This window comes from Camelus ferus, chromosome 6 (assembly GCF_009834535.1).
Source record: "Camelus ferus isolate YT-003-E chromosome 6, BCGSAC_Cfer_1.0, whole genome shotgun sequence".
In the NCBI taxonomy this organism is placed as follows: domain Eukaryota; kingdom Metazoa; phylum Chordata; class Mammalia; order Artiodactyla; family Camelidae; genus Camelus; species Camelus ferus.
Window position 1 is genome coordinate 90,844,700 of NC_045701.1, and position 23,415 is coordinate 90,868,114.

Sequence of the window (23,415 nt, forward strand, 5' to 3'; positions counted from 1 at the left end):
CCGCTCAGGTGCGCGGCAAAAGGGGCGCGGGCCGGGGCCAGGCCGCTGGGATGGGGGCGGCGCGGCGCTCGCGCTAGCTGGAGGACCTCCACCGCAGACGCCTGGGTCCCTGCTCCCGCGGCCTGTCCGGGGCGACCGCTGAGGTCCGGGTCTCCCGCCCCGGGGAGCGTGCTTCTGGGCCCGGCCCCGCCCCCGCCGGCCCCCGGCCCGGCCGCTCCGCCCTCCGGCCGCCGGCGCACGCCCTCGACCCACGATTTCTAAAGCATTGGCCGCGCCCCGGGGTGATTCCTCCGGGCTCAAGTTGCAAGGGGGCGGGCCCGGGCCGGAGGTGGAGTCTCCCGCCAATTGAAGCCTAGGCTATAAATTGAGCTCCCCGCACAGCCGAAACCCAGATGCCTCGCCAGGCCGCCCCGCCGTCGGTGGCGGGAGAAGGTAGAGGGTCCCAGGGGGCTTTGGGGGGCGCTGCCACCATGCTCCGCTCCCTGCTGCTTCACTCTCTGAGACTCTGCGCCCAGACCGCCTCGTGCCTCGTGCTCTTCCCGCGCTTCCTAGGCACGGCCTTCATGCTCTGGCTCCTCGACTTCCTGTGCATCCGCAAGCATTTGCTGGGCCGCCGACGTCGGGGTCAGCCCGAAACTGAAGTGGAGCTCAACAGTGATGGCGAGGAGATGCCCCCCGACGACCCGCCCATCTGCGTGTCCGACGACAACCGCCTGTGCACCCTGGCGTCGCTGAGGGCGGTGTGGCACGGCCAGAAGTTGGATTTCTTCAAGCAGGCACACGAGGGAGGTCCGGCGCCCAACTCCGAGGTAGTCTTGCCCGACGGCTTCCAAAACCAGCACATCCTCGATTACGCACGAGGGAACCGCCCGCTGGTGCTCAATTTCGGCAGCTGCACCTGACCACCGTTCATGGCGCGCATGAGCGCCTTCCAGCGCTTGGTCACCAAGTACCAGCGCGACGTCGACTTCCTCATCATCTACATTGAGGAAGCACACCCCTCCGACGGCTGGGTCACCACAGACTCCCCCTACAGCATCCCGCAGCACCGAAGCCTGGAGGACAGGGTCAGCGCAGCTCGGGTACTGCAGCAAGGTGCGCCCGAGTGCTCTCTCGTCCTTGACACCATGGCCAACTCCAGCAGCTCAGCCTATGGTGCCTACTTCGAGCGCCTCTATGTCATCCAGAGTGGCACCATTATGTATCAGGGCGGCCGTGGCCCTGATGGCTACCAGGTCTCCGAGCTGCGCACCTGGCTGGAGCGCTATGATGAGCAATTGCACGGGGCTCAGACCCGTCGAGTGTAAACAGCCAATGGACAACTGACTGAACTTGGCAGGCCATGCCTTCGAGCCTTCGAAGTCCACGTGCAAACGCCCCAAAGGAAGTCAGGATTGGCTATGCTGAGCCATGGATCGCAGGCTGTGTCTGTCCCCTCAGCCAAGCCACCTGAAGACTCTCCCCTGCCTCCCTGGACTCTGCTTCTGTGACTGTCTCTTGCCTGTACTTGCCTGGCTCACTCTAAATCCCCTTCTGAGTGTGAAGGCAGTGCCACCTCTTCCTGTGTGCCCTTGGACTTGTCCTCACAGAGACCCCTGCCACGCGCTCTCATATGCCCTCCCCAGAATACAAGAGCCAGCGTGTCTTTAGCCAGGCGCGTTGGCCCAGCGCAAAGAGACTTTGGTCGCGCCTGTGCGCCCTGAGCGCAGCTGGGTTCCAGTGGCGCGTGCGCTCGCCCCAGTTGCCTGGCACCCAAGCTTGCCGCGCGACGGGAGGGGATGCCCTGCTGCTTTTGTATCTACTTCTTGTCTCTGTGTTGGGGGAAGAGACTTGGGGTGGGAAAGGGTGGGCAGGGTTATTTTCCCCCTCATTTGGGGTGCTCACGGGCCCCACTGCTGATGACGAGCTGTCTCTAACTGGTCTTGACCACGAGCTGGTTCTGAATTGCAGGAAGCTCGAAGCAGCGCCTAAAACGAGAGGGGAAAGTGCTCTGGGTTTCCCTGAGGAAACCATGTCAGCGGAGTGGGAGAGGGAGGCTGGGGGACTGCTTCTGGACAGAGGAAGACGCTTTGGGAGACACTGGCGAGGTTCGCAGCGCCCCAGGGAGAAGGAAGGGGCTGGGGCTCCTGAGACACGGGGTTTGGGTGGTGGAGCCCGGGGAAGAGAGACGGGGAGAGCCTGAGAACCCCGAGTGAGGGGTCTCCTAGGCAGAGCTGCCAACTGCAGATCAGGAAGGTGGGGGGCCCCTGATTCGAAGGCCATTTAGTGAGTGTTTTGCTGGAAATATGCCCTGTATATAAACTTCTTTCACACTACAATAATAAAGGCTTGAAGTAAATTGCTTTCGGGTTGCCTTTGGTCCCTTTATTTTTTCTTCTCTCTGAATAGCGGCAGGAATTAAACACAATTCTCTCCCTCGCGTCCCCATAGTGACCCTGGGGGGAAGGGTGGAGAGAAGGAACCTACGTTAGCTGCGGCGCGGGAGGGGAAGGAAGGGGGAAAGGGCTCTGTGGCGGTGCCCGGGATGCACACAGGCGCGCACACACCCGGGGTGGGGAACGTGGGGTCGCGAGAAAAGCGAAGAAGTCGAGCGGGAGAGGCAACCGGGCCCGCACTTGGCGCGGCGCGCGCGCACACGCACGCACGCACCCAGTTACAGCTGCCCCTGCAGCCACCCATCTAACTTCTCCCAGAGACTCTCGGTGTGGGGGAGGGGGCGGCCTGAGGGAGGGCCGGGGAGCTTTGGACCAGGTAGGCTGGGCTCCCGCCCATCGCGGGCGTCTCTGCACACCGTGCTTCTCCCTAACCCACTTTCAGCTCCTTGCTCCTCCCTCGCCCCCTCCCTGAACCTGCGAAAACGTCTCCCCCGCCCCAATCCCCGCCTGGCTAGTGGGGTCCCTGGGAGGCGCTACTAGAAAAGCGCAAGGTGGCAGAAGGAGGGGCGGGGGGTGGGGAGAGTCGGCCTGCAGCGCCAACACCCCAGCGGCAGCTCCCACTGCCAGGCGGGGGTGGCGCGGAGTGCGCCCCCCGCCCAGGACACCCCCTTCCTCTTGCCCTTCCTCCGCTTCCCCCAAGTTAGAGCCAAACCCCATCACCACCCCCCAACACACTCGGGGCTGGGAAGCAGAGAAGGAGAGCGAGGCGGCTGAGCGGAGAGACTAGAGAGTGATGGCGGTTGCCTGCACCGGGGCTGGGAGAGGAGAGGGTCGTGGCGTTTGGCACACATCCCCGCCGGCAGTCAAGGCCAGGCGCTCCCTCGCAACGCCCACTCTCGCTCTCTCATCCTTCTGCTGCCTAGGTGAAGACATCGCTGAGAGCAAGAGATTAGCGCGGCCCCCACCTCCCTCTGCTAATGATACCTTGACCATAAAGGTGTGGAGGGCAGAGGCGAGGGAGACGGAGGAAGGAGCGCTGAGGCGGGAGTCCGTGCATCAGGAGTCAGGAGGGCAGGGCAGCCTAACTTCCCCGGCCCGGAAACCCAGGACCGTCCGGGTCCCGGGATGGGGCGGGGGGTGGGGGCAGTGTCGATGAGCGCCTGGGTGTGAGCGCGCGTGCACTTGAGAGGGGGTCTGCAGGGGGGGTGAGGGCGCAACAGGCTGGGTGGAGGAGAGAGGCCCCTGCTCCACCAACGCCTCCTCCGATCCCGCGCCCAGCCCCCACGCCGCTCCTCCGTGAAACTTTTTGGAACTGACACCCTGATCTGGGGATTCTTTTTTTTTTTTTTTTTTTTTTTTTTTTTTTGGTTTGCTTTGCTTTGCTTTAAAAGTATTTAAATTGAAAAAAAAAAAACTTTTAAGAAAAAATTGGCACAGATGGTATTTCTGCATCTCCTCCCATCCCCCCTCCTCCCGCGCCCTGCTGCTGCTCACCCCGAAACCCCTAAGAAGAACACGGAGCAAGCAGCGGGACGCGGCCGGGCGCCGGCAGCACCCGCGCTGAGCTCCGGCGGCGGCGAGGTAGCGGAGGGAGGCCCGGGACAGCGGGGCGCCGCCGCGGGGGGCCCCACTGCGTGCTCCGACCGCTCCCGGTGCTGCCCCGCCGCTTGGGGCGCCTGCCCTCCCCTCGGAGCCTGCGCCCCCGGGTCTCCTCCGGCTTCCCGGACCGCAACTCTGAGCGCTCGGCGCTGGGACCCGCGGCGCCCGCCGCAGCACAGGCCGCCCTGCGCGCTGGCGGCCCCAGGAGAGCTCTGGCATCCGCCACCTCCCCTGACTCTCTTCCTTCTCTTCCCTGGCCTCCCAATCTCCCTTGCTCCCCTTCGTCTTTCCATCTCCTTCCCTCGCTTCCTTTTCTCCCCTTTTCTTCTTCCTTTCTTACCTTTCTTTTCTCCCTTTTCCTTTAAAATCTCCCCTTCTTATAAAAAGAATGCAGGCTCGTTTCCAAAAACACAAAAGTCCCAAGGAGAAAACAGAATCAACTCAAGGTGCCCTCCTGGTGTGTGCACTTTCTAACTTGCTCTTCCATTCACCCACACTTGTGAAACGAGGGCCGAGAGCCAGACTATTCTGTTATAGACTGACATTAACTTGACTCCCTGGCATCCCTCTTTCTGCGCACCCCTCCTTCCATGTCAATAAATAAGTATTGAATGACACCAGGCCACATCTTGGAACAGAGGACCCGGGTGGCTCCGTGGGCGCCCCAGGTGCAGGGATGCCTCATTTGTGTAAACCCTATTTTTTCTGTGCGGTGAGCAGCCTGTATCTAGGTTCTGTATCCCTTTACCCCCCTAGCATCTTAAAGTGAAATTGCTCGGTCAGGACACGTCCCTGTCTATCAGATGCCTATTTTGCCACATTTTGCTGAACTGCCTTCCAGAAAATTCATTTGATTTTATTGTTTTGTATTTTCCCAGTGCTCTTTCTCTCTCTTCCATATTTTTAACTGAAAAATATGAAAATAATACGTAAATGCATTTTCAATATTAAATGTTAAATACAAAAGAATGGAGAGCAGAAAGCACGAGGCTCTCTGAGAGCAGTTTTCAAACTGCACGTCGGATCCCAGGAGTGGGTCATGAAATCAACTTATCAGATCAAGTCAAGCATTTTGAAGAATGGAAATGGAAAAAATACAAAAAAAAATACCAACATACATTTCAGCGAGGGTGACTATAGTTCCTGAAACCTTTGTTTTAATTGTGCGTGTGTGTGTGTGTGCACGCACATGCACACGCCAAGTGGTGGATGTGAAATGAATCTCTCCTGAGGGATCAAAAAGGTTTGGAAATGTTTGAAAGCCACCACTGAGTGTCCCCAGACAGCCCCTGTGAACTGTTCCATGTGTTTCCTTCCACACTCTCCTCTGCCCATTGACAACCCAATCTGGGCACATTCCCAGATCTGGTTTCTGTCATTCCATCATCAGCATCAATCACCCTGCAGAGTGTTTGGTGATTGATCTCCCCACCCACCCCTACGTGCTTTTCATGCCATTTCCTTTCCCAGCACCCTCTACCCATCCACACATCTAGTCTGAGCAGGTCCGCACCTGCAGGATAACTTGTTGCAGGCATCACCGTCCGGATGTCTGACCACCCCCGCCCCCAGTGGGAACTCATCTCTGCCTTCAAGGAGCTCTCAGAGCATGGGGAGGAGGGGATGAGACAGACATTCTTCTTATCACCTTCATCCATCATCTTAGTATCTTGAAGGTTCAGGTCCTCTTAGCACAGGGGTTAGCCTTAATCAGAGACAGGCACTGCAAGGGTTCACAGAGAAGGTCATATCTACCTCTTGAAGGCACAAGTGCCTCCTCCAGGAAGACAGGGAAGGAAGGGCATCCTTGGCCGAGGGTACTGCCTGTGCAAAGCCGGAGAGCCCCGAGCATGCAAGTTGTGTTCAGAAAACAAGAAGCCTCTGGTATGGCTACAGAGCAGGAGGGTGACAAGGTGGAGGAGGAGAAGAGGCAGAGAGCACTGGGCCAGCTTGGGAGCCTTGGGTACCAGCCTTGGGTCTCCACCGAGCCTCAGGGATAGGAGACTCAGACAGGAAAGTGGGCACCTCGGAGGGAGAGGGGAAGGAGCGTCAGATGCCTGGGGATGGGGATGGGTGGACACATGCATCCACCCATCACTGACAGGAGAACAGGCGCAGGTTTGGGAGGTAGACTGGCGTCTTCACCTCCGACCCAGCAACGGTCCTCTAGGAATTTACCTGAAGGAAATAAGCAAACTATTGGGCAAAAGGCCAGGCAGGTATCAAGAGGCTGGTGGCTTCATATTTACATTATCCAGACACCCATCTGCAGACAAGTAACCTTCCCAACAGCGGGTGGGATTGCTCGCACGTGGAGTAGTAGGGAATCTGAGTGTTTGCCCTAGTGGACTGGCACTGGGCAAAGTGCTTTGTCAGAATGATTTGATTTGGTCATCATAACATCTCTCTTAGATGAGTACGAGCATTGGCCCCACTTCATTGATGAAGAAACTGAGACTTGGTGTGGTTGAGGAAGCTGGGCAAGGTGTTCCGGGCTCCGAAATTCATATGCTGACATCCTAACCCCTAGTCCCTCAGAATGTGGCCTTATTTGGAGACCGGGTCTTTAAAGAGGAGATCAGTCAGTCTGAGGTCATTGGGATGGGCTCTCATCCGATGTGACTGGTGCCCTTGAAGGAAGAGATGAGGGCACAGACGCAGAGGGAAAGCATGTGAGGACACAGGGTGGAGACAGCCATCGGGAAGTCTGGGGAGAGGCCTCAGGGAAACCAGCTGTGCCAATACCTCGACCGAGTCTTTGCCTCCAGAACCATGAGAATAAATCCCGTTGCTGAAGCTGCCTGGCTGGGCTGCTTTGTGACAACAGCCCTACAGACGGATGTACAAGGTCATGAGCAGAAAGCAGCCTTGACCACAGGCCTCACTGCCCCGAGGACCTGGGGTTTAACATCCAGCTACACAGCGTCCCTCCCACGGCAGCTAAAGGGATCAGGGACCCGGAGTCTCCCTGACACAGGTCCCCCTCCTCTGGAGTTACACGACCATGAGCTGGTAGGACGCTGTGTCTGAGCCGGGCGCTGGGTGCATCTGCTCTTTTTTAATATTTGCTGAGAAACACACACATGCAGCTCTGGAAAAATCTCCCCGAGGAATTCACAGTAGCTGTCTCTGTGTGGGCGGGACTCTGAGTGTTTTCTTACTTTCTTCTTGTTGCTTGTCTGTAGCCTGTGATTTTTCTGTAGTGAACGTGTATTGCTCTTATGACAGAAAAATAAAATGAAAAACAGCAAAAAAAAAAAAAAAAAAAAAGCAGTGGTAGTGGCAAGTGGAAAGCTAGAGGCAGGGAGGTCAGAGCAGAGGGAGGTTCTGGCTGGAGAGTGGGAGCTCTGGACAGGAACCGGGGGTGGGAGGTGGGGGCGTTGGGGGAGTGGGGGTGGTGCCAAGAGACGAGACATTTGAAAGGCAGAAAGGGGATAGGGTTACTGAATAAAATACACAAGCCAGCTCGGTGTGAATTTCAGGTAAACCACAAATCGTTTCTCAGTATAAGTATGTCCCAAATATGGCCTGGATATACTTCAACTTAAAAAAACGTATTCATTGTTCATCCAAAATTCAAATTTAACTGGACATCCTGGGTTGCTTGTTTCTCAAAGTCTGACAATCCTCAGGGAGTGGGAGGAGGGGTGACAATCATGCAGTCTCTCAGGTCCAGGGAGGGGCAGCCTCAGAGCTCAAAGGACCAGAGGTGGGAAGGATGAAGCCATAGTCTCTGAGGTCTTGAGTTCCATCTTCCAGGAGCTGCTGGGCCTCTGTTGTTGGACAGAGGTCCAAACTCTCTGGAGACTGCACCTGGCAACCCAGAGCCAACAAAGACAGGAACAGCAGCTTGACCACCTGCACAATTTGCAGGCCCAGGGCAAGATGACAGTGCAGAGTCCCTTGTTCAAAAAGCAGGGGACAAAGTGCCAGGAATTGTACCAAATAGAACACTTTTTCCTTTCTTCCCTGGTACCTCAACTTGTAGTGTTTACTTGTCATTTAATGTCATTATAAGGAAAGAAAAATTAACATTTTGAATTCTGTGTTAGTCTGGGTTCTCCAGAGACACACAACCAAAGGGATAGAGAGACACTGACTATCAGGAATTGGCTCATGTGATTTATGGAGCCTAAGAAATCCAAGACTTGCAGTGGGCAAGCCAGAGACCCAGGTGCCATTGACGTAAGTTTAAGTCCAAGCCTGAAGGCCTGAGACCAAGGAGACCTGACAGTGTAGGTCCCAGTCCAAATATCTGAATCTGAAGGCAGGAGAAGACTGATGTTCCAACTCCAAGACAGTCAGGTAGAGAGAGCGAATTCCGTTCATGCCCTCTACTGATTAGGCGAGGCCCACCCACACCTGGCAGGGCCATCTGCTTTATTTAGTCTACTGATTCCCATGTTAACCTCACCCAGAAACCCCACCCGCCACAGGCTCACCCAGAACCCTGTTTGACCAAAAGCCTGGGCACCCCACAACCCAGTCAAATTGATTCATAATGTCAACCATCTCAAATTATTGGCGTGAATTTTACCGTTCATCTTTCCAGTTTTAAGTGCAAGTGTAAATGCATTTCAGCCATATGTGGAAGCACTGAAATGACACTGTATGTCATGGCTCGTGCCTGTACCTGTATTCCATTCTTACCAGCACAGAGGAAATGCCGCACAAAACTGGCTCGACCATTCCCCTCTCATTGCGCGGTGCACACAGGTTTTAGCCACACTCTGGATGGACAGGAAAGGAGCTGCTGGGGGGGGGTGCCATTGTTTCCAGAGCAAGTGGTCGACAGCTTCCAAGCACACTTACTCACTCTGAGTTCTGTTCACCTCCCACGTGTTGTAGGGCCACCGACACCCTCTGCTCGCAGCAGCGGGGAACAGGGCCACGCATATTACCCCATCTCCTCTGCTCCCCACGTGCTCCTGGGTCCCATCCAACTTCACTTACAAAATGCAATGCAAAGACAAAAATTATCAAGGATTTCACGACAGTGCCCACAGAGCATTGAACCTAGCATGGGGCCCTTCAAGCACAGGATGCACACCCAGGAAGTGGACCCTGACAGTCAAGCCCAAGGGCCCTGAGACTCTCCAGGGCTGGTGCCCACATCACACCCCAGTGCAGGCCTGCAGGCCCTCCTCTCACTCACATACTCAGACACACACACCACATGCACACACTCGGGCACACAAGATGTGGGTCCCAGGAGTGGGGCTGGCTCCTGCAGGCCGCACAGGGGGCCGAGTTAGAGTGGCTCCCATTTATCCGGGGAGGAGAGTGGAGCTCGGCAATGCTGGTTTGCATGCCCTGACACACGCTTTGGGCCTTCAGAGCCGTGCCCCGGCTCTTCCTGCTGCACTTTGCCGCATTTCAGAGGCAACCCTTCCTGGCTATTTGCTTGCCCCGGGCCGGGCATGGTGAAGATGGCAGAGGGGCACTCACCATCTCAGTGTACAGGACCCTGCTGGCTCAGGGAGGCTGCAGCCAGAGGCAGAGCCAGGCATGGTAGGGGATGGCGCCAAGCAGGGACAGGTATTCTTGCAAAGGCCTGGAAATGGCACAGCCTGTCATTCAGCCAGAGATGCAGCGCAGGTGTGTGTGAGCACGTGCCACTACCCTCACTCTCCAAAGCCTCCTGGGCCCCCGTACCCACCAGGCTTGTACAAGGCACCAGGGAGGCCTGGTTCCCCCCTCACAGAGAGATCAGGCTACTTGGAGAAACAGAAACCAACAACACAGAAAGCCGGGGAGTTGGGAAGCCTAAGGTGGGAGGTGAGGGAGGGCTGCCTGGAGGAGGTGTGCCATGAAGGAACACGAACTCAGGTGGGAACTCGGGGCCTCGGGGATGGAAAAAATGACGTGTGTGGAGCCTTGGCAACGAGAACACTCTGGCAGGTTTGGGCAATAGCAGTCAAGTTCATGAGGCCAGGAAGGGGCAGGCAGGGATGCGAGTGAGGCTGGAAGGCCCTTTGTCGCACAGATCCCTTACCTTGAAGGCCCTGGGGGGAGGCAGGAAAGTGCCACGCGGTGAGTGGAAGCGGGAAGGCACCAGCCTCGGGGCAGGTCCAGGGAATCTATCCCTAGTGGCTACTACCTTTGAAAAGCATCCTGGCTCAGCCAGGGTACAGGAATAGGCCAGCTTACAAAGTGACAGTAAAAAAAAGTAAGACAATAGCCCAGGACAGACAAACAGACCACAGAGCAGAAAGAAATCCCAGAGAGAGGCTGGTACCACGTGGGAACACTCACTGTACAGGATGCAGGGCTGTCTGCAGTCAGTGAACACAGGACAGACCAGGAGGAAATTACATTGTATCCCTGTCCCACACCTTCACAAGAAAGTGTTACCAGTGGGATAAAGGTCTGGAAAACTGGAAAGCCAACTGTTACAACTTTTAGAAGGTGTCTCTGCTGCGAGAGGCCACCTCACACCCATTAGCATGGCTATTTTTTTAAAGAAAAAGAAAGTAACAAGTGTTGGTGAGGATGTGGGGAAGCTGGACTCCTCGTGTTCTGCTGGCGGGAATGCATAATGGTGCAGCCACTGTGGGCAGCAGCATGCGGGCTTCCTCAAAAAATTAAATGGGAAATTACCATTTGATCCAGCAATCCCACTTTGGGTATACACTCAAAAGAATTGAAAGCAGGACCTTAAAGAGATATTTGTCCACTTATGTGCACAACAGCCTTATTTATAAGGCTGGCCAAAGAGAAGCCGCCCAAGTGTCCACGGGTGGAAGAATGGATAAGCAAAATGTGATGTATACTATCATGGACTATAAATCAGCCCTAAGAAGGAAGGAAATTCTGCCACAGGCCACCGCATGGATAAACTTTGAGGACATCACGCTGAGTGAAATAAGCTGGTTGCAAAAGGACAAATGTATGATTCCACATGTATGAGGTCCCTAGAGGAGTCAAATTCATAGAGACAGAAAGTGAAATGGTGTGTGCCAGGGGCTGGGGGGGGAGTGGCAGGTGCACTTTAACAGGTATAGAGTTTTAGTTGTGCAAGATGAAAGGAATTCTGGGGCTGGATGGTGGCGATGGCTGCCCATCGATGAAATTGCATTTAATGCCTCTGAATTATACTCCTGAAAATGGTTAAAATGGTAAATTTTATATTATGTGTATTTTGCCACAATTTATATATGTGTGTGTGTGTGTGTGTATAATACACACACATGAGTTTGGGTTTTTTTTTAAGAATATCCTTATGTTCTAAGGATGGGGGAAATTTTCCTATTTAAAAAAGATAAAGCAGAATCTCACATCTCACCAGGGAGAACCTCAGAAACACGATGTGGGCAGAATATATGTATGCAAATGGATGACTGAAGCATTATGCTGTACGAAAGAAAGAAGGAGAGAGAGAGAGGGAGGGAGGAAGGAAGGAAGGGAGGGAGGAGGAAAGGAGGAAAGAAGGAATCTCACGCAGAGTCTTCGGAAGGAGCACGGCTCTGCCAGCACCTCGATTTCAGCCCAGTGAGACCCATCTCAGACTCTGACCTCCAGCACTGTTAGAGAACAAATTTCTATAGTTTTAAGCCACTAAATTGTGGTACTTTCTCACAGCAGCAATGGGAAACTATTATACCTTTCCTAGGGATCAGGAAAATGCAAACCAAAACAGGGAAGCCAGCCTCTTCCCCACTAGGCTGGCAGCATGGAAGGGTGCCCGTACAGAGAACCCGGGATCGACCCTCTGCCCTGCTGGGAGAGGCCAGCGGAAGACAAGTTCTGGAGATCTTGCCAGCATCCCAGGGACTGGACACACTCACACCCGTGACTCAGGGAAGCCACCTGGAGGCCCCGCAGCCTGGTCCTCAGAGATGGCCCCCAGCGACCACTCCTGCTATGGGCCCCTCCCACTCTGGCTCTGGGTCGGCCTGTCACTGGCTTTAACTGGCCAAAGGGACAGCGTGAGCATCTGGGTCCAGGCCTGAGGGAGACCTGGCAGCTTCCGCTTCCATGCTCTTGGGGGCCCAGAGCCAGCGTGCAGGGGGCGAGCTGCCCGTACCGGAGCCAGGGGAGGCCTGGCCATCCCAGCGTCCCGAGCCTCCCGCGCTGGCCGCTGTCTGACCGCAGGGGAGACCCTACATGAGACCAGCAGAAGGACGGCCTGGCTGAGCCCAGTCAATGCCAGAAGCAGAGAAACGAAAAAACAATTGCTGCAAGGACTACATGCTGGGTGCCCTGTTATGCATTAGGTGAGGAGGGGGGACCCTCCCCAGAAGCACAGGGAGGCCCCCCAGCTGGCAAAACACTGTAATGACATGCCAGGTGGAGTGGGGAGGGGCGTGAATTATAGAGAAACTGCCCCTTTGGGCAGTAGAACGAGCGAACCAGATCCACACATCTCACCGGGCGAGCCTCGGAAACACGGCATGGGCATTTGAAACGACTCCGTTTGGATGAAAGGTCTGGAAGAGGGAAGCCCACAGAGACAAGAGCAGACGGGTGCAGTGACTGCTGCTGGGTGTGGGGTCTCCTTGCGGGCAGATGAAATGTTCGGGAACTAGACAGGGTGATGGCAACTCTACGTACTGTGAATGCATGAAACGCCACCCAGGTGTCCACTTTAAAATGGTCAATTTTATGGTAGGTGAGTTTTACCTTAATGAAAAAAATCATGTAGAGTAGAAAAAGCAAGTTGCAAAAAAGTGTGTCCCAAACCATTCTGGGCACGTGGAAAGTGCACAGATCATCTGCAATACACTTAGGGACCTGCACACAGAGACAGGCAGGGCACAGACACCTGTGCGGAGATACGGAAGCAGCCCTTACAAGGCTGTCTCCTCTGGGGACAGGCGGGCGGGGGCACGTTCTGAAGGAGGACAGTGGGGCTTCTGTCGCATTTAATGTTGATATCATGTTTAAAAATCAGAAACCAATGTTGCTACATGTTGACTCAGAGTAGCAGAATCATGGTCGCATTTATGTTTTCCTCTGTATTTCTTGGTCAGCTTAAAGTATTCCGTAACTTAACACGAAAAGCAGAGGGCACTCCCCCTGCCCCTCCCACACGTCACCCCCAGGACAAGAGAAGTAAGTCCTCAGCACCTAGGAGCCCCCTCCCCCCCGCTCTGACTGGTGACTTGGGTCTCATGGAGGCAGGGGGCTTCTCCAGGGGCCCCCTGGATCCAGGTGGTAGCAGGGTCTGGGCTGCAGCAGACACGGGGGAGCTGGCGCCTGACTGCTGGGCACCTCTGGGTACCACTTCACACGGGCTCCCTAACAGAATCTTCACGGCGCCCTCTGAAGAAGACCTGATTGAAATCCCCATTTTGCAGGTGGGGAGACTGAGGCACAGGAGGTGACATTACCCAGTTAGGGAGAAGCAGAGCCAGGATTCTACCCCAGGCAGTCGGGCTCCCAAGGGTGGGCTTAGCTGCATTGACTCCTCTGCCTAGCAAACTGGGACATCGTCCCCATCAAGTCCCTGTGATCGCAGGCTGGGCTGTACCACCCCGAGGGCCGGCACTTCCTTGCCAGAATATATACCACTCTCCCCAAACCCACTGCCCTGCTGTGGGCCTTGTTTCTACAAAATTCCAGCACCCTCCCTGGGACGAGCCATAGGAAAAGGCAGTCCGAGGGGAGACGCCACTCCACTGGGGTCCCCGGAGAGGGTGACTCCATGACCCCCCGTGAAACGCACCCAGGTCGCTCTGCACTCAGGCTAACTCGTGCACAGACATGGGTGAGGAGGAATTTCAAACCGCTTCTCCGAACCTTGGTGCAGGGCCACTGAGCTGTGCTGCGAGTTTCCATTGCTTCAGCCTCTGCCTCCTACCAGTGAAGCCGCCCCATGACTGACTCATAAGGAAGGAAAGACTTCTGGAGCTCAGGACTCCAGCTGGGCACTGGAGGGGCAGCAGGGGCAAGTGGGGCGGGGGGCAGAATGAATCAAGACCCGCGGCTTTAGGAAGCCCCAGGACACCTGCACAAACTGAAAGAAAGTGCAAGGCACAGGCATTTGCAGTCTCCCCGGGCAGCGGTGTTCCTCCTCTGTGAAATGGGGTGGCTCTGCCTGCCTCACTGCGTATGTAAGCTGAACAAACTGGTGCCCGTCAAAGATCCAAGGCTGGTGGATATTTCTAGATATCACAGGCAGTGAGTGAAGAGGCCTGAGCCAGTCTCTCAAAACCTCTTGCTGCCACTAACATCAGTGTGGCAAGCTCCTTCCCTTCCTGGACTCTGTTCCCATCTGTGTGAGGGGCAGGCAGACCATCTGGAGCCCGAGAGGTTGACATCCCTTCCCCTTTCCTGGATGGAGGCTGCAGGAGCCCCAGGATCCACACCGAGCCTCTCAGCAGGAAACGCGTGGTCTTGGTTGACAGCTTTGTTGCATGGGGCCCATCTGCAGGGCAGCTCCTGAAGGGCGGGGTCCCAGAGCACAGTCCTCCTAGTTTGGGAGATAAATGCAACCCCAGGTGTTTGGGAAGAATGCTGCAGATTCTCGACCCAGGGCTGCAGCCCCACAGACCACCCCACAGCTGGCCCCCAGCAGCAGATGCCCCACAGAGCCCAGCGGGGCAGGACTCCTGCAGGCTTCCAGGTGCAAAGCCTGGGGCCCAGGAAGCAGCCGAAGTGGGATTTGAACTCTGGGCTATGGACCACACCCAAGGCCAGCTCTCTCCCCCTGGAGTCACCGCAGCACACAGGTTGCCCTGGCCCACTCCTGGCACCACCACTTAGGAACTGTGTGACCAAGGAAGGGTCATTTTCTCTCTGTGCCTCAGTTTCCTTATTTGTAAGAAGAATTTTTCTATTTGTAAGATACATATATCTTATTTGTAGAAAGTTATTTTCTTTGTTAAAAAATAAAAGCAATAATAGCACCTAGATCCTAGGATCACTGTGAGGACTGATGGAGCCGACAATGGCAGTGCCCCTACACGGCGCCGACAGATGTTGGCTGCAGCTACTGCCGTGATGTTAGGGTTACTGCTCACACGCCAGATAAATCTCCTGACTCCTCAGCGAGACCCAATTTGAACAATATGGCCCAGATCTAAAAGCTTCCGGATGTCAGAAATGTTTGCAATTGCCATGACACTTCTAGAAAATAAATCATTTACAGAAGGAGGCTTTCTCTTTCTTTTTTTAATCGCCTTTCTTTCTTTCAGATATTGCACAGGTCACTTGAGAAGGGAAAGCAGCCTGCGGGTATCAGCAAATAATTCTTAGAGTTATAAATAGTCTAGATGCCTGAGCAGAATGAGGCTGGGAGAGAAATTTATCCAAGCCCCCCATCTTGCAAGGGCTGCCCCTGGTCTGAGAGCCGAGGGGCAGGGTTGCCCAGATGCCAGGACACAACCGTGGTTCCCAGACCCTCGCCACAACTCCCATCGCTGCAGACCCTAGCTGGCTACAGGGGTGGGGAGCAGCCCTTGTGGGAGAAAAATCATCCATAGGTGGGATTCACTTTTTTTTCATTGAAGTACATAGTCAGTTACAATGTGTCAGTTTCTGGTGTGCACCATCATGTCTCAGTCACGCATGTACATGCACATACTCGTTTTCAGTAAGATTATTACAAGGTATTGAATATAGTTCCCTGTGCTATACAGAACTTTTTTGAAATCTATTTTTATATATAGTGGCTAAGATTTGCAAATATAAGCGGGGGTAGGGGTCACAGAGGTCACTCAGGGGCTGCATGCATCCAGAAGACCCCACGTGGCAGTTGGGAGCAGTGTGGAGGCAACATTCCCCAAACTGGGGGCCCTCAGAGGGGCCGTCGCAGGGGACGTCTCTCCTCTCACTGATGGAGGATGAAGGACATTCCTTTCTGTACCAGCTTTGTTTCCACGGCCATAACGTGCCTGTCTTCCCAGAGACAGGCACCTTCCACCAATAAACAGATAAGCCTGGGACTTTCTGGGGCTCCTAGACCCTGTGTCATACGGCCAGGAGGGCAGAGTCTGACTAAGCAAACAACTGGCGGGCGCACATCCCGCTCTAAGGGTTCGGCTTCTGACGAGGAAGCATTTCTCTGTCCGTCCGCACCCACCTCGTTTGTAACTGCTCGTAGTCAGCTCGGTCCCGCCCAAGTGTCCCGAGCACCAGCCCCCGGCTGAGTCAGGCTAGAGAGGTTGTTGCAAGGCTGCCTCCCTTAGACGGGTGCACAGAGATGCCTTGGCCAGAGTGGTCCCCACCTGGGGCCTAGGCGGGCCGGCCCAGGTGACTGCCCCGTGGGAGGCAGGGAACAGCTCTTGGAGATGTGGATGGAATAGGGCAGCAAGAGATGGGTCCTCAGTTTGTGGGGGGTAGGGCGCATTGTGGGAGGTGCAGGAGATGGGGGAGCATGTCTGAGTTGTTCAGAGATCGGTTCAAATCTACAGTCCCCTACTTGTAACTGTGTGGTGTGGCCTTGGCCAAGTGACTTAACCTCTCTGTGCTGTGATTTCTTCTCTGGAAAATGGGGTTGAGAGCGGCACCTGGCTGCGAAGGTGGTTATGGGTGTTGGTGACACATGTGGCTCACAGAGCCGGGCTCACTGTCTGCTGTTCCTGCAGTGGAGGACCTGCCTTGGCGTCTTCGCAGTTTGTCCCAGCATCTAGCTGCGGTTTTCACAGAACTCAGTGGGGGTTCATTCTAGCTGTGGTTGGGGAGAGCAGATGAGCAGCAGGGGGAGTCGAGCAGGTACTGGCCCCCATGCCCAGCTGCAGCCTGTCAGGGGAAGCTGAGTCAGGGAAAGCCAGGGCTCCGAGACCGCCGCGGGGAGTAGGGTGGGGCTTACAGGGTCCCCAGGGAGACAGGAGCCAGGGGCCCAAAGCGGGGGCGTTGGTCAGATGCCCTGGACCTACCGTGCCATTGCAGGGTGGCCGCAGGGCCCCGGGCCCTCCCAGAGCTGACGGGGTTGGGGCTGACGACAAAGGCTTCAGGAGCCAGGGGCTGCCACTCTGTCCCATCCCCAAGTCACTCCCACCCTCCGTCCCAAAAAGCCCTCCTCTGTGGCCGGACTGACTTCAGCTGTGTGTACCATGTGGCTTCTTGCTTTCAAGAAGTTCAGAAACAGCCCCTGGCTGCCTGCAGGCTGAGGGGACTCGGCTGGGTTAGATGTCAGCGGATCTGAGTCACACGGAGTTAGAGCCTAAAGGAGAGTTTCAGTTTAGTGTTGAGCAGACCCATTAAGGAAGGCTGTCTGGGTGCCGTGTTCCAGGCACTTCTGAGGCCTCTCCCCTGCTCAGACGTGTCTCCTCACTGCTGCACACAGAGACACACACATGCAAACAAGCCCAGACAACACATGGGCAGTGTGTACACACAGGAGAACCACCCCGGAGACCCGGCGCGCACCCATGCACACGAACAGCCCCCGGCTCCCAGGCTCAGTGTCCTCCAAGGGTGAGCAGGCCTGGAAGGTCCCCCGACAGGGGACACAGGCCACCTCCACATGCTCAGCTGATGCACTACATGACCCCGGGGGAGATGTTCCCACCGGACAGCAGGCGCCCCCTGGGGGTGTGGGATGCTAAACCCCCGTTTCCTAATGTCATGACCACAGAGTCCAATTTCCAATTTTAAATATCTGCCTGGGATTTTCCCTGCTGTGTCCCTGGGTCTACCTGTGTTTTTCAGTCCTGCACCTCAGCAGCAGCTCCCTGACTTCCATCCAGTATCCTGGAACTTACTCCTGGGAGAACATACTCTTGGATTACAAGCATGGGCCTCAATGGTGGGGGGGGATCTGCCCAGGCACTGCATTCCTGTCCGTCACCCCCAGCCTTGCACACAGAGCCTGGGGAGTTTTCAGGTGAGGTTGGTGGGCCCTGAGCTAGCGCACTGAATCCTCACCTGCCCCTCTTTGAGAGCCGCCAGAGCTTGGGATGTAGATGAGGAGACCTGCCTTCCTTGACTAGAGGCAAAAATGTTGCCCTTCCTTGGAAGAACCAGATCTGAGCACCCGCTTCCCCGAATCAGAGAGCTTGGTTCAGAAAGTTCCACTCATCTATCCAATCACCCAAAGTCCATCATCCATTCACCCACTCATCCAACCATCCATCCACCCACCCACCCATCCATCCATCCATCCACCCACCCATCCATCCACCCACTCAACTCAACAATCCAACTGGCTGCAGTAAGATAATCAATTCAACGTATATTCCAGTGACCCCTCGCTCTGGGCTGGACCCTGGGACTGAAACTATTAACAAGACCATCACGGTAGCTCCCACACCCCAGCCTCCCGTGCTGCCCAGCCTCGCGGTCTGCGCTGAGCTTGAACACTGCGAAGCCCTGGAGGAGCGTGGGCTGCAGTCCTGCTCTGCCTGCTGATTTCAGCATCTGTGAAATTCCACAGAAGTTGGTAAGGAAATGGGATTCCTTTAACACAGATACGAAGCTCATGAACTCAGCCTGTGAGTTGTGTAAGTTGCCAGTAAGAACTTCTCAGTTCTGTTCCATGCCACAGGAAGCATGACGGCTGTTATCAATTAGAGCTGTTTTGACCTCAAGTCACGGCTGACTCGAATTTAAATGGGTTTCCTGACAGCCAGGAGCAGGGAGAGCTCCAGGGCCAGGTGCGGGGGCCCCCCAGGGCCCCGGGCCCGGCAAAGCGCGGAGAAGAGGAGGAAGAGAGGAACCGTCTCTTTCCCGGGGACCCTGGGAGAGGAAGGAGCTTCCCAGAAGCCCCCAGCAGAACTGGGTCTGGGGATTCCAGGTGGGGTCTGGGCGGGTAATGCTGACTCACTCCCCGGAGGGTGGACTAGGTCGGAGGGTCGCCAGTGCAGGCGCCTCGGAGAAGTCTACCGCTGCCCCATCCCGATGATGTGCGTCCTACACGCCACGTTTTAACTGATCCACAGGAAGTGGTTTGTGGCATTTTGTCCAGTGTCCCTCCCCCTCCTTTAATGACAGACCCCTTTTCCTGTAGGAAGAGCATTCAGGGTGGCTCAAGGAAGCTAATCCCTGCCAGCCACAGGACCAGGCCCGTGACTGAGGCCTGGCCTTTCCTTCTTCCTGGAAATTAGCTTTGCTGTAAACTACAGCAAAAATAGTTTTAAGGCCTTCTTGTCCCCCTGTGCCGAGAGTCAAGACAGAAGCAAGCAGGATGGGAAGAGAGAAGCTGACCCCCAGTAACGTCGGTTGACCTCCTGGATTCAGCTTTTCCTGAAGCCAGCCTGCACATGAATGTCCCTGATTGGGAAGCCATTTCTTTTATTAAACTAGTCTGAGTTGTGTTTCTGTTGTTGATGATAAAGAGTGTTCTGATACACTGTGGAAATGCTTACTTAGACACTAGACATTTATTGAGTGCCTGCTGTATGCCAAGATCCGTGCTGGGCACTGAGACACAGGGATGAATGAAACCCCCTCTGCTCTGTGCAAACAGTTACACTCCTTTTCCCCTTTCAAGGTAGACCTAACAGCTCTGGAACCCACTCTGTGCCAAGAATTAATCAGGACGCATTTCATACATCTTCTCCCATGCTTGCTATGGCTCCGCAGCCCGCAAGCTCGCGGTCCAGTGGGGTGGGGGGCAGCCCTGGGCCCCAGTAGCGGCAAAGCCGCTCTCCAGGTGAGCAGTGAGCACAGTGTCTCTGTAGGACCAGCCAGGGGCAGGTCTCAGGCAGCAGACACGAGCTGATGGGTGGCCAGGGGGTGCCTGGGGTGTCAAAGAGCAAAGAGAAAGCAGAACCAGAAGTGGAAATTATTATCAAAGGGAAAATAAAGCTGCATGAAATCCATGGTCAATATTACAAAATCTGCACCATCTCATCTCTCTCTCGCGCTCTCGCTCGCTCGCTCTCTCTCTCTCGCTCTCTCTCTCTCTCTCTCTCTCTCTCTCTCTCTCTATATATATATATATATATATACATACACACACACCCCATGTGTGAAGTGTACGTACACAGAGAAAAAAAACTAGAAGGAAACACAAGGTAGCATTAACTGGAGGAACTGCAGAAAAATTTTAGCTCCTTTTTTATACTCTTTGTATTTTCCAAATTTTTTAGGACAGAGCAAGTGTTTGTTTTTTTTCTTGGTTTTGTTTTGTTTTGTTTTTAAATAAATAAAGCAGCACGGGGGCCTATAGTACAGGACCTGCCCTGGGCAACATCAGAGACTCTCTCAGGTCACCTCTTATTCGGCCACAGCTGTGGTCGCGAGCCCCACAAGGGCTCCGCTCGTCCACCCCGGGGCCTCCTGAAGGTGCCTCACCTTGGGAGCCTTCCAGCCTCTCTTCCTGGCCCCACCCAGGCAAAGCTCCCAGAAAACCCACTTAGCATCACATGTGTCAACCCAGAGTTCGGGGCAGTTCTGACCACTGCAGGACAGAGCCGGGAACCTGGTCCCCCTCACCCGGGGACACATGATCCTAAGACATCGAGGCATCTTCCCCGAGGACCCTGTGGGCCTGAGGTGGGGGCTTCCCTCCCTGCTGCTGCACCACCCAGCCCCGCTCCTATCCCCAGGAAAGCTTGGCACCCAAGCTCTATCTCCAGCTCTGCCCTAGGGACCCTGCTCCAAGCATGGGCCCTGCCACCACATCATGTGCCAGTGTCACTGGAGCCTCTGGGCCTGGCTGTGCCCAGGACCCCAGCCCCAGGAAGGAACCATGCCAGCTTCTCCTCTTCAGCTGCAGGTGGCCCTGGAACAAAATCAGCAGAGAAGGGGCTTCTCCATCCTCCGGGGAAGTCATCTTGCACCTAGTGAAGGTCAAGGGGTGACTGTCATGCCCCAGCTTGTGCCGGGGGCAGGCGGAGGCAGGTGAACTAGGTCTTTGCATGCGCCTGCCAGTTCCAGCCAACGGACAGTGTCTCAGTTGACCCACAAAACCAAGTGAAAATATCCAGAGGAAAGGCCTGGGGGCCGGAGGAGGGCTGGCCGGGCCCGCTCAGCCCCGCTGGCCCCGTTCTAGGAACCACCAGCCGGGGGCCTGCAGGTGGAGGCAAGGGACCGGGGGAGATGGGGTGACAGCCTGTAGACGGGGTGGGTGCAGGGGCTCAATATCCTGGTGAAGACATTGGACGTCCTCTGGACATCAGCTAAAGCTCAAAAACAGGCCTGGAGGAGTTGGAGGCCGGAGGCAGGGAGGCCGGAGGCAGAACATCCTCAGCAGAGCTCCAAAGAGTCCACAAGGATGATCCAGATGTGGGGGTCCGGGCACTCGCTCACTAATGTGGCTGCTTTAGGTAACGGGGATTTGCCGTTTTCCAAGAACGCTGATGCCATCAACGCTCACCGCTAAAACCCCCCCTCCGCTCTGTGGAACTGTCCTCAGCGACGCCGCAGGCCTTGGAGGCTGAAGCAGCATCTCAGGGCTGCTGTAGACGCCCATCGTCCCCGTGCAGTGGGCTGCGGGGGAAAGGCAGGCGTGTGTTGTCACGCTTTGCTGGGTGCATTGGTTGCTGCGATTCAGATGAATGCTCGCCTCCGAGGGGGCACGGATGGGAGCTGGAGGCCGCAAGCCGACTGCGGTTCCCCCCAAGCCCTGCCAGCTCCGGGCCCCAGGCAAGCATGGGATTTCTGAGTCAGCCTCCGGTGAGAACGCCTTCCCCTCCGGCCCTTAAAGATGCATAACCTTGGGTCACCCCACCCACCCCAGGCCTCAGCTTCCTCTTCTGTAAAATGAGGGCTGTGATCTCGATAAAAGTCCCTGTCCTTGGAGACAGGAGGCAAAGGGGAACAGCTGTCAGTGCAAAAAGCCGGGCAGATGTGTTCCCCTATCTGTGGTTGGCACTGTCACCTGTGGGACACTGCTGGGCCTCTGGGCCCCACAGCTGCTGCCCGCATCTCAGACCTGGGCCAGAACCCCTTCCCGGCCTCAATGCACACAGCACCGCTAACGGGGCACTTCGCCCCTCTTTCTTTCCTTCTTCCTTTCTTTCTTTCTTTCTCCCTCCCTCCCTCCCTTTCTCTCTCTGCCCCTCTTCTCTCTCTCTCTCCACTTTCCTCTTAACCTCAGTTGCAGAAGGTCAAGTTAATCAGCTGCCCAGCTTCACAGCACGTAGTCAACCCAGTTTATTTTTATTTAAGGCCCTCTCCTCCCCGACCCCCACCAAGGGCAGCCCTGCCCCCGCGTTTCCTGAGCACCGAGCACCGCTGGCCCGCACGTGCTCCTGCAGACTGGTTCTCGGTGTTTGGTCTGCATGTCATTTCAGTCGACATAAACAGCGCTGCGTAGTGCTCACAGGCTTCCTTTTTCCATTCGGCTCGGTGTTGGTCAGCTCAGTCTGCGTGGCTGGGTCTCTTCGGTTCTAGCCAGGCTCGGTTTCCACGGAGCATGTCTTACACACCCATCTCTGCCCCCACCAACACCTCTGGACGCTCCCCTGGCGGTGGGGTGGCTCAGTCCACTGCTGGGCTGCTTCCCAGAGTGGACCACCACCTGTGGGTGGAGAGGCACATGGGTCATTCACCCGCTGTCTCCGCAGAACGGCCACACCAGTCTGCGTGCCCACGAGGAGGCAGGAACAGTCCTGTACCGCACATCCCCACCGACGCTGGCCTTCCTTTTGCAAAAGTGGCACGTGTGATGACAGCAAAAGTCATGATTACACCAGCTAACACTTCCCAGGAGCCTGCTGAGTGCTGGGCACGTGCGTCATCTCATTTAATCAGCACAACAGCCAAGGAAGGCAGGCACTTTCGGATCTCCACTCACAGCGGGGGCAGTTAAGGTCTCTAAAGGCTGAGGGCCTTGTGCAGCCCTTCCCTGCACCCCCAGGGCCCCAGGTCACAGACGGGGGCCCTGGGAGGAGAAGCGACTTGCCCAAGGTCACTGGTGAGCCAGCCCCACAGCTAGGACAGAGCCCAGTGGCCGCCTGCCTGCCTCGGGCCACCTTGCTGCTTCTCTGAGCACATCACCCGGGCCCAGCAAGGGTGGATGGTGCGTTTTAAAGGCTAGAGAGGGCAGCAGGGCACTGAAGGAGGTCTCGGCCTCTGTAGCACGCTCCTGTCTGCCCCTAACCCCACACCAAAGGCAGGGTCCAGCACCCCACACCCCCGTCCCAACTCAAGGTAAAGGAGAAGTCAGACACTTCCCATGTAAAACAGTTGCCCTACAAAGATTGCATCCTTTTCACTCTTCCAAGGGGGAACTGTGCACTGGAAAGTATCTTGAGATTTTTCATGCATTTTCTCAGTGGGATAGGCCCCAGTTTACAGATGAAGCTGCAGAGCTTTGCCCAAGTTCACACAGGGAGGGGGCCAAGACCCGGGAGGGTGAGGGGCCCACTGAGCTGCTGTAACGAAGCCACCTCCCATCTCTTCAAGACCCAGACGGGGGCCACAGGAGGGTCCTGACCTGGCGGGGAAGCACTTTGCACCTGGGACCGCCAGCTGCGGGAGGTGGCAGCTGACCCAGGGAAGGTCAGCCCGCCCGCGGGTCAGCTCCGTCAGGGGCCTGCATCAGGGGCCAGGCCCTGAGACAGGCTGCCAGGCCTCCTTCAAATCCTCCACCTCTTAGGAAACCCAG

At 55.8% G+C, this 23,415-nt stretch overlaps 1 protein-coding gene across 1 annotated transcript; it reads left to right on the forward strand.

The window, feature by feature from the left end:
- The first annotated feature begins 255 nt into the window (after positions 1 to 255).
- On the forward strand, positions 256 to 2,342 carry DIO3 (iodothyronine deiodinase 3). Its single transcript, XM_006195845.3, has one exon. It carries the CDS (start codon positions 393 to 395, stop codon positions 1,305 to 1,307), a length of 915 nt encoding a protein of 304 aa, XP_006195907.3. The 5' UTR covers positions 256 to 392; the 3' UTR covers positions 1,308 to 2,342.
- The last annotated feature ends 21,073 nt before the right edge of the window (positions 2,343 to 23,415 follow it).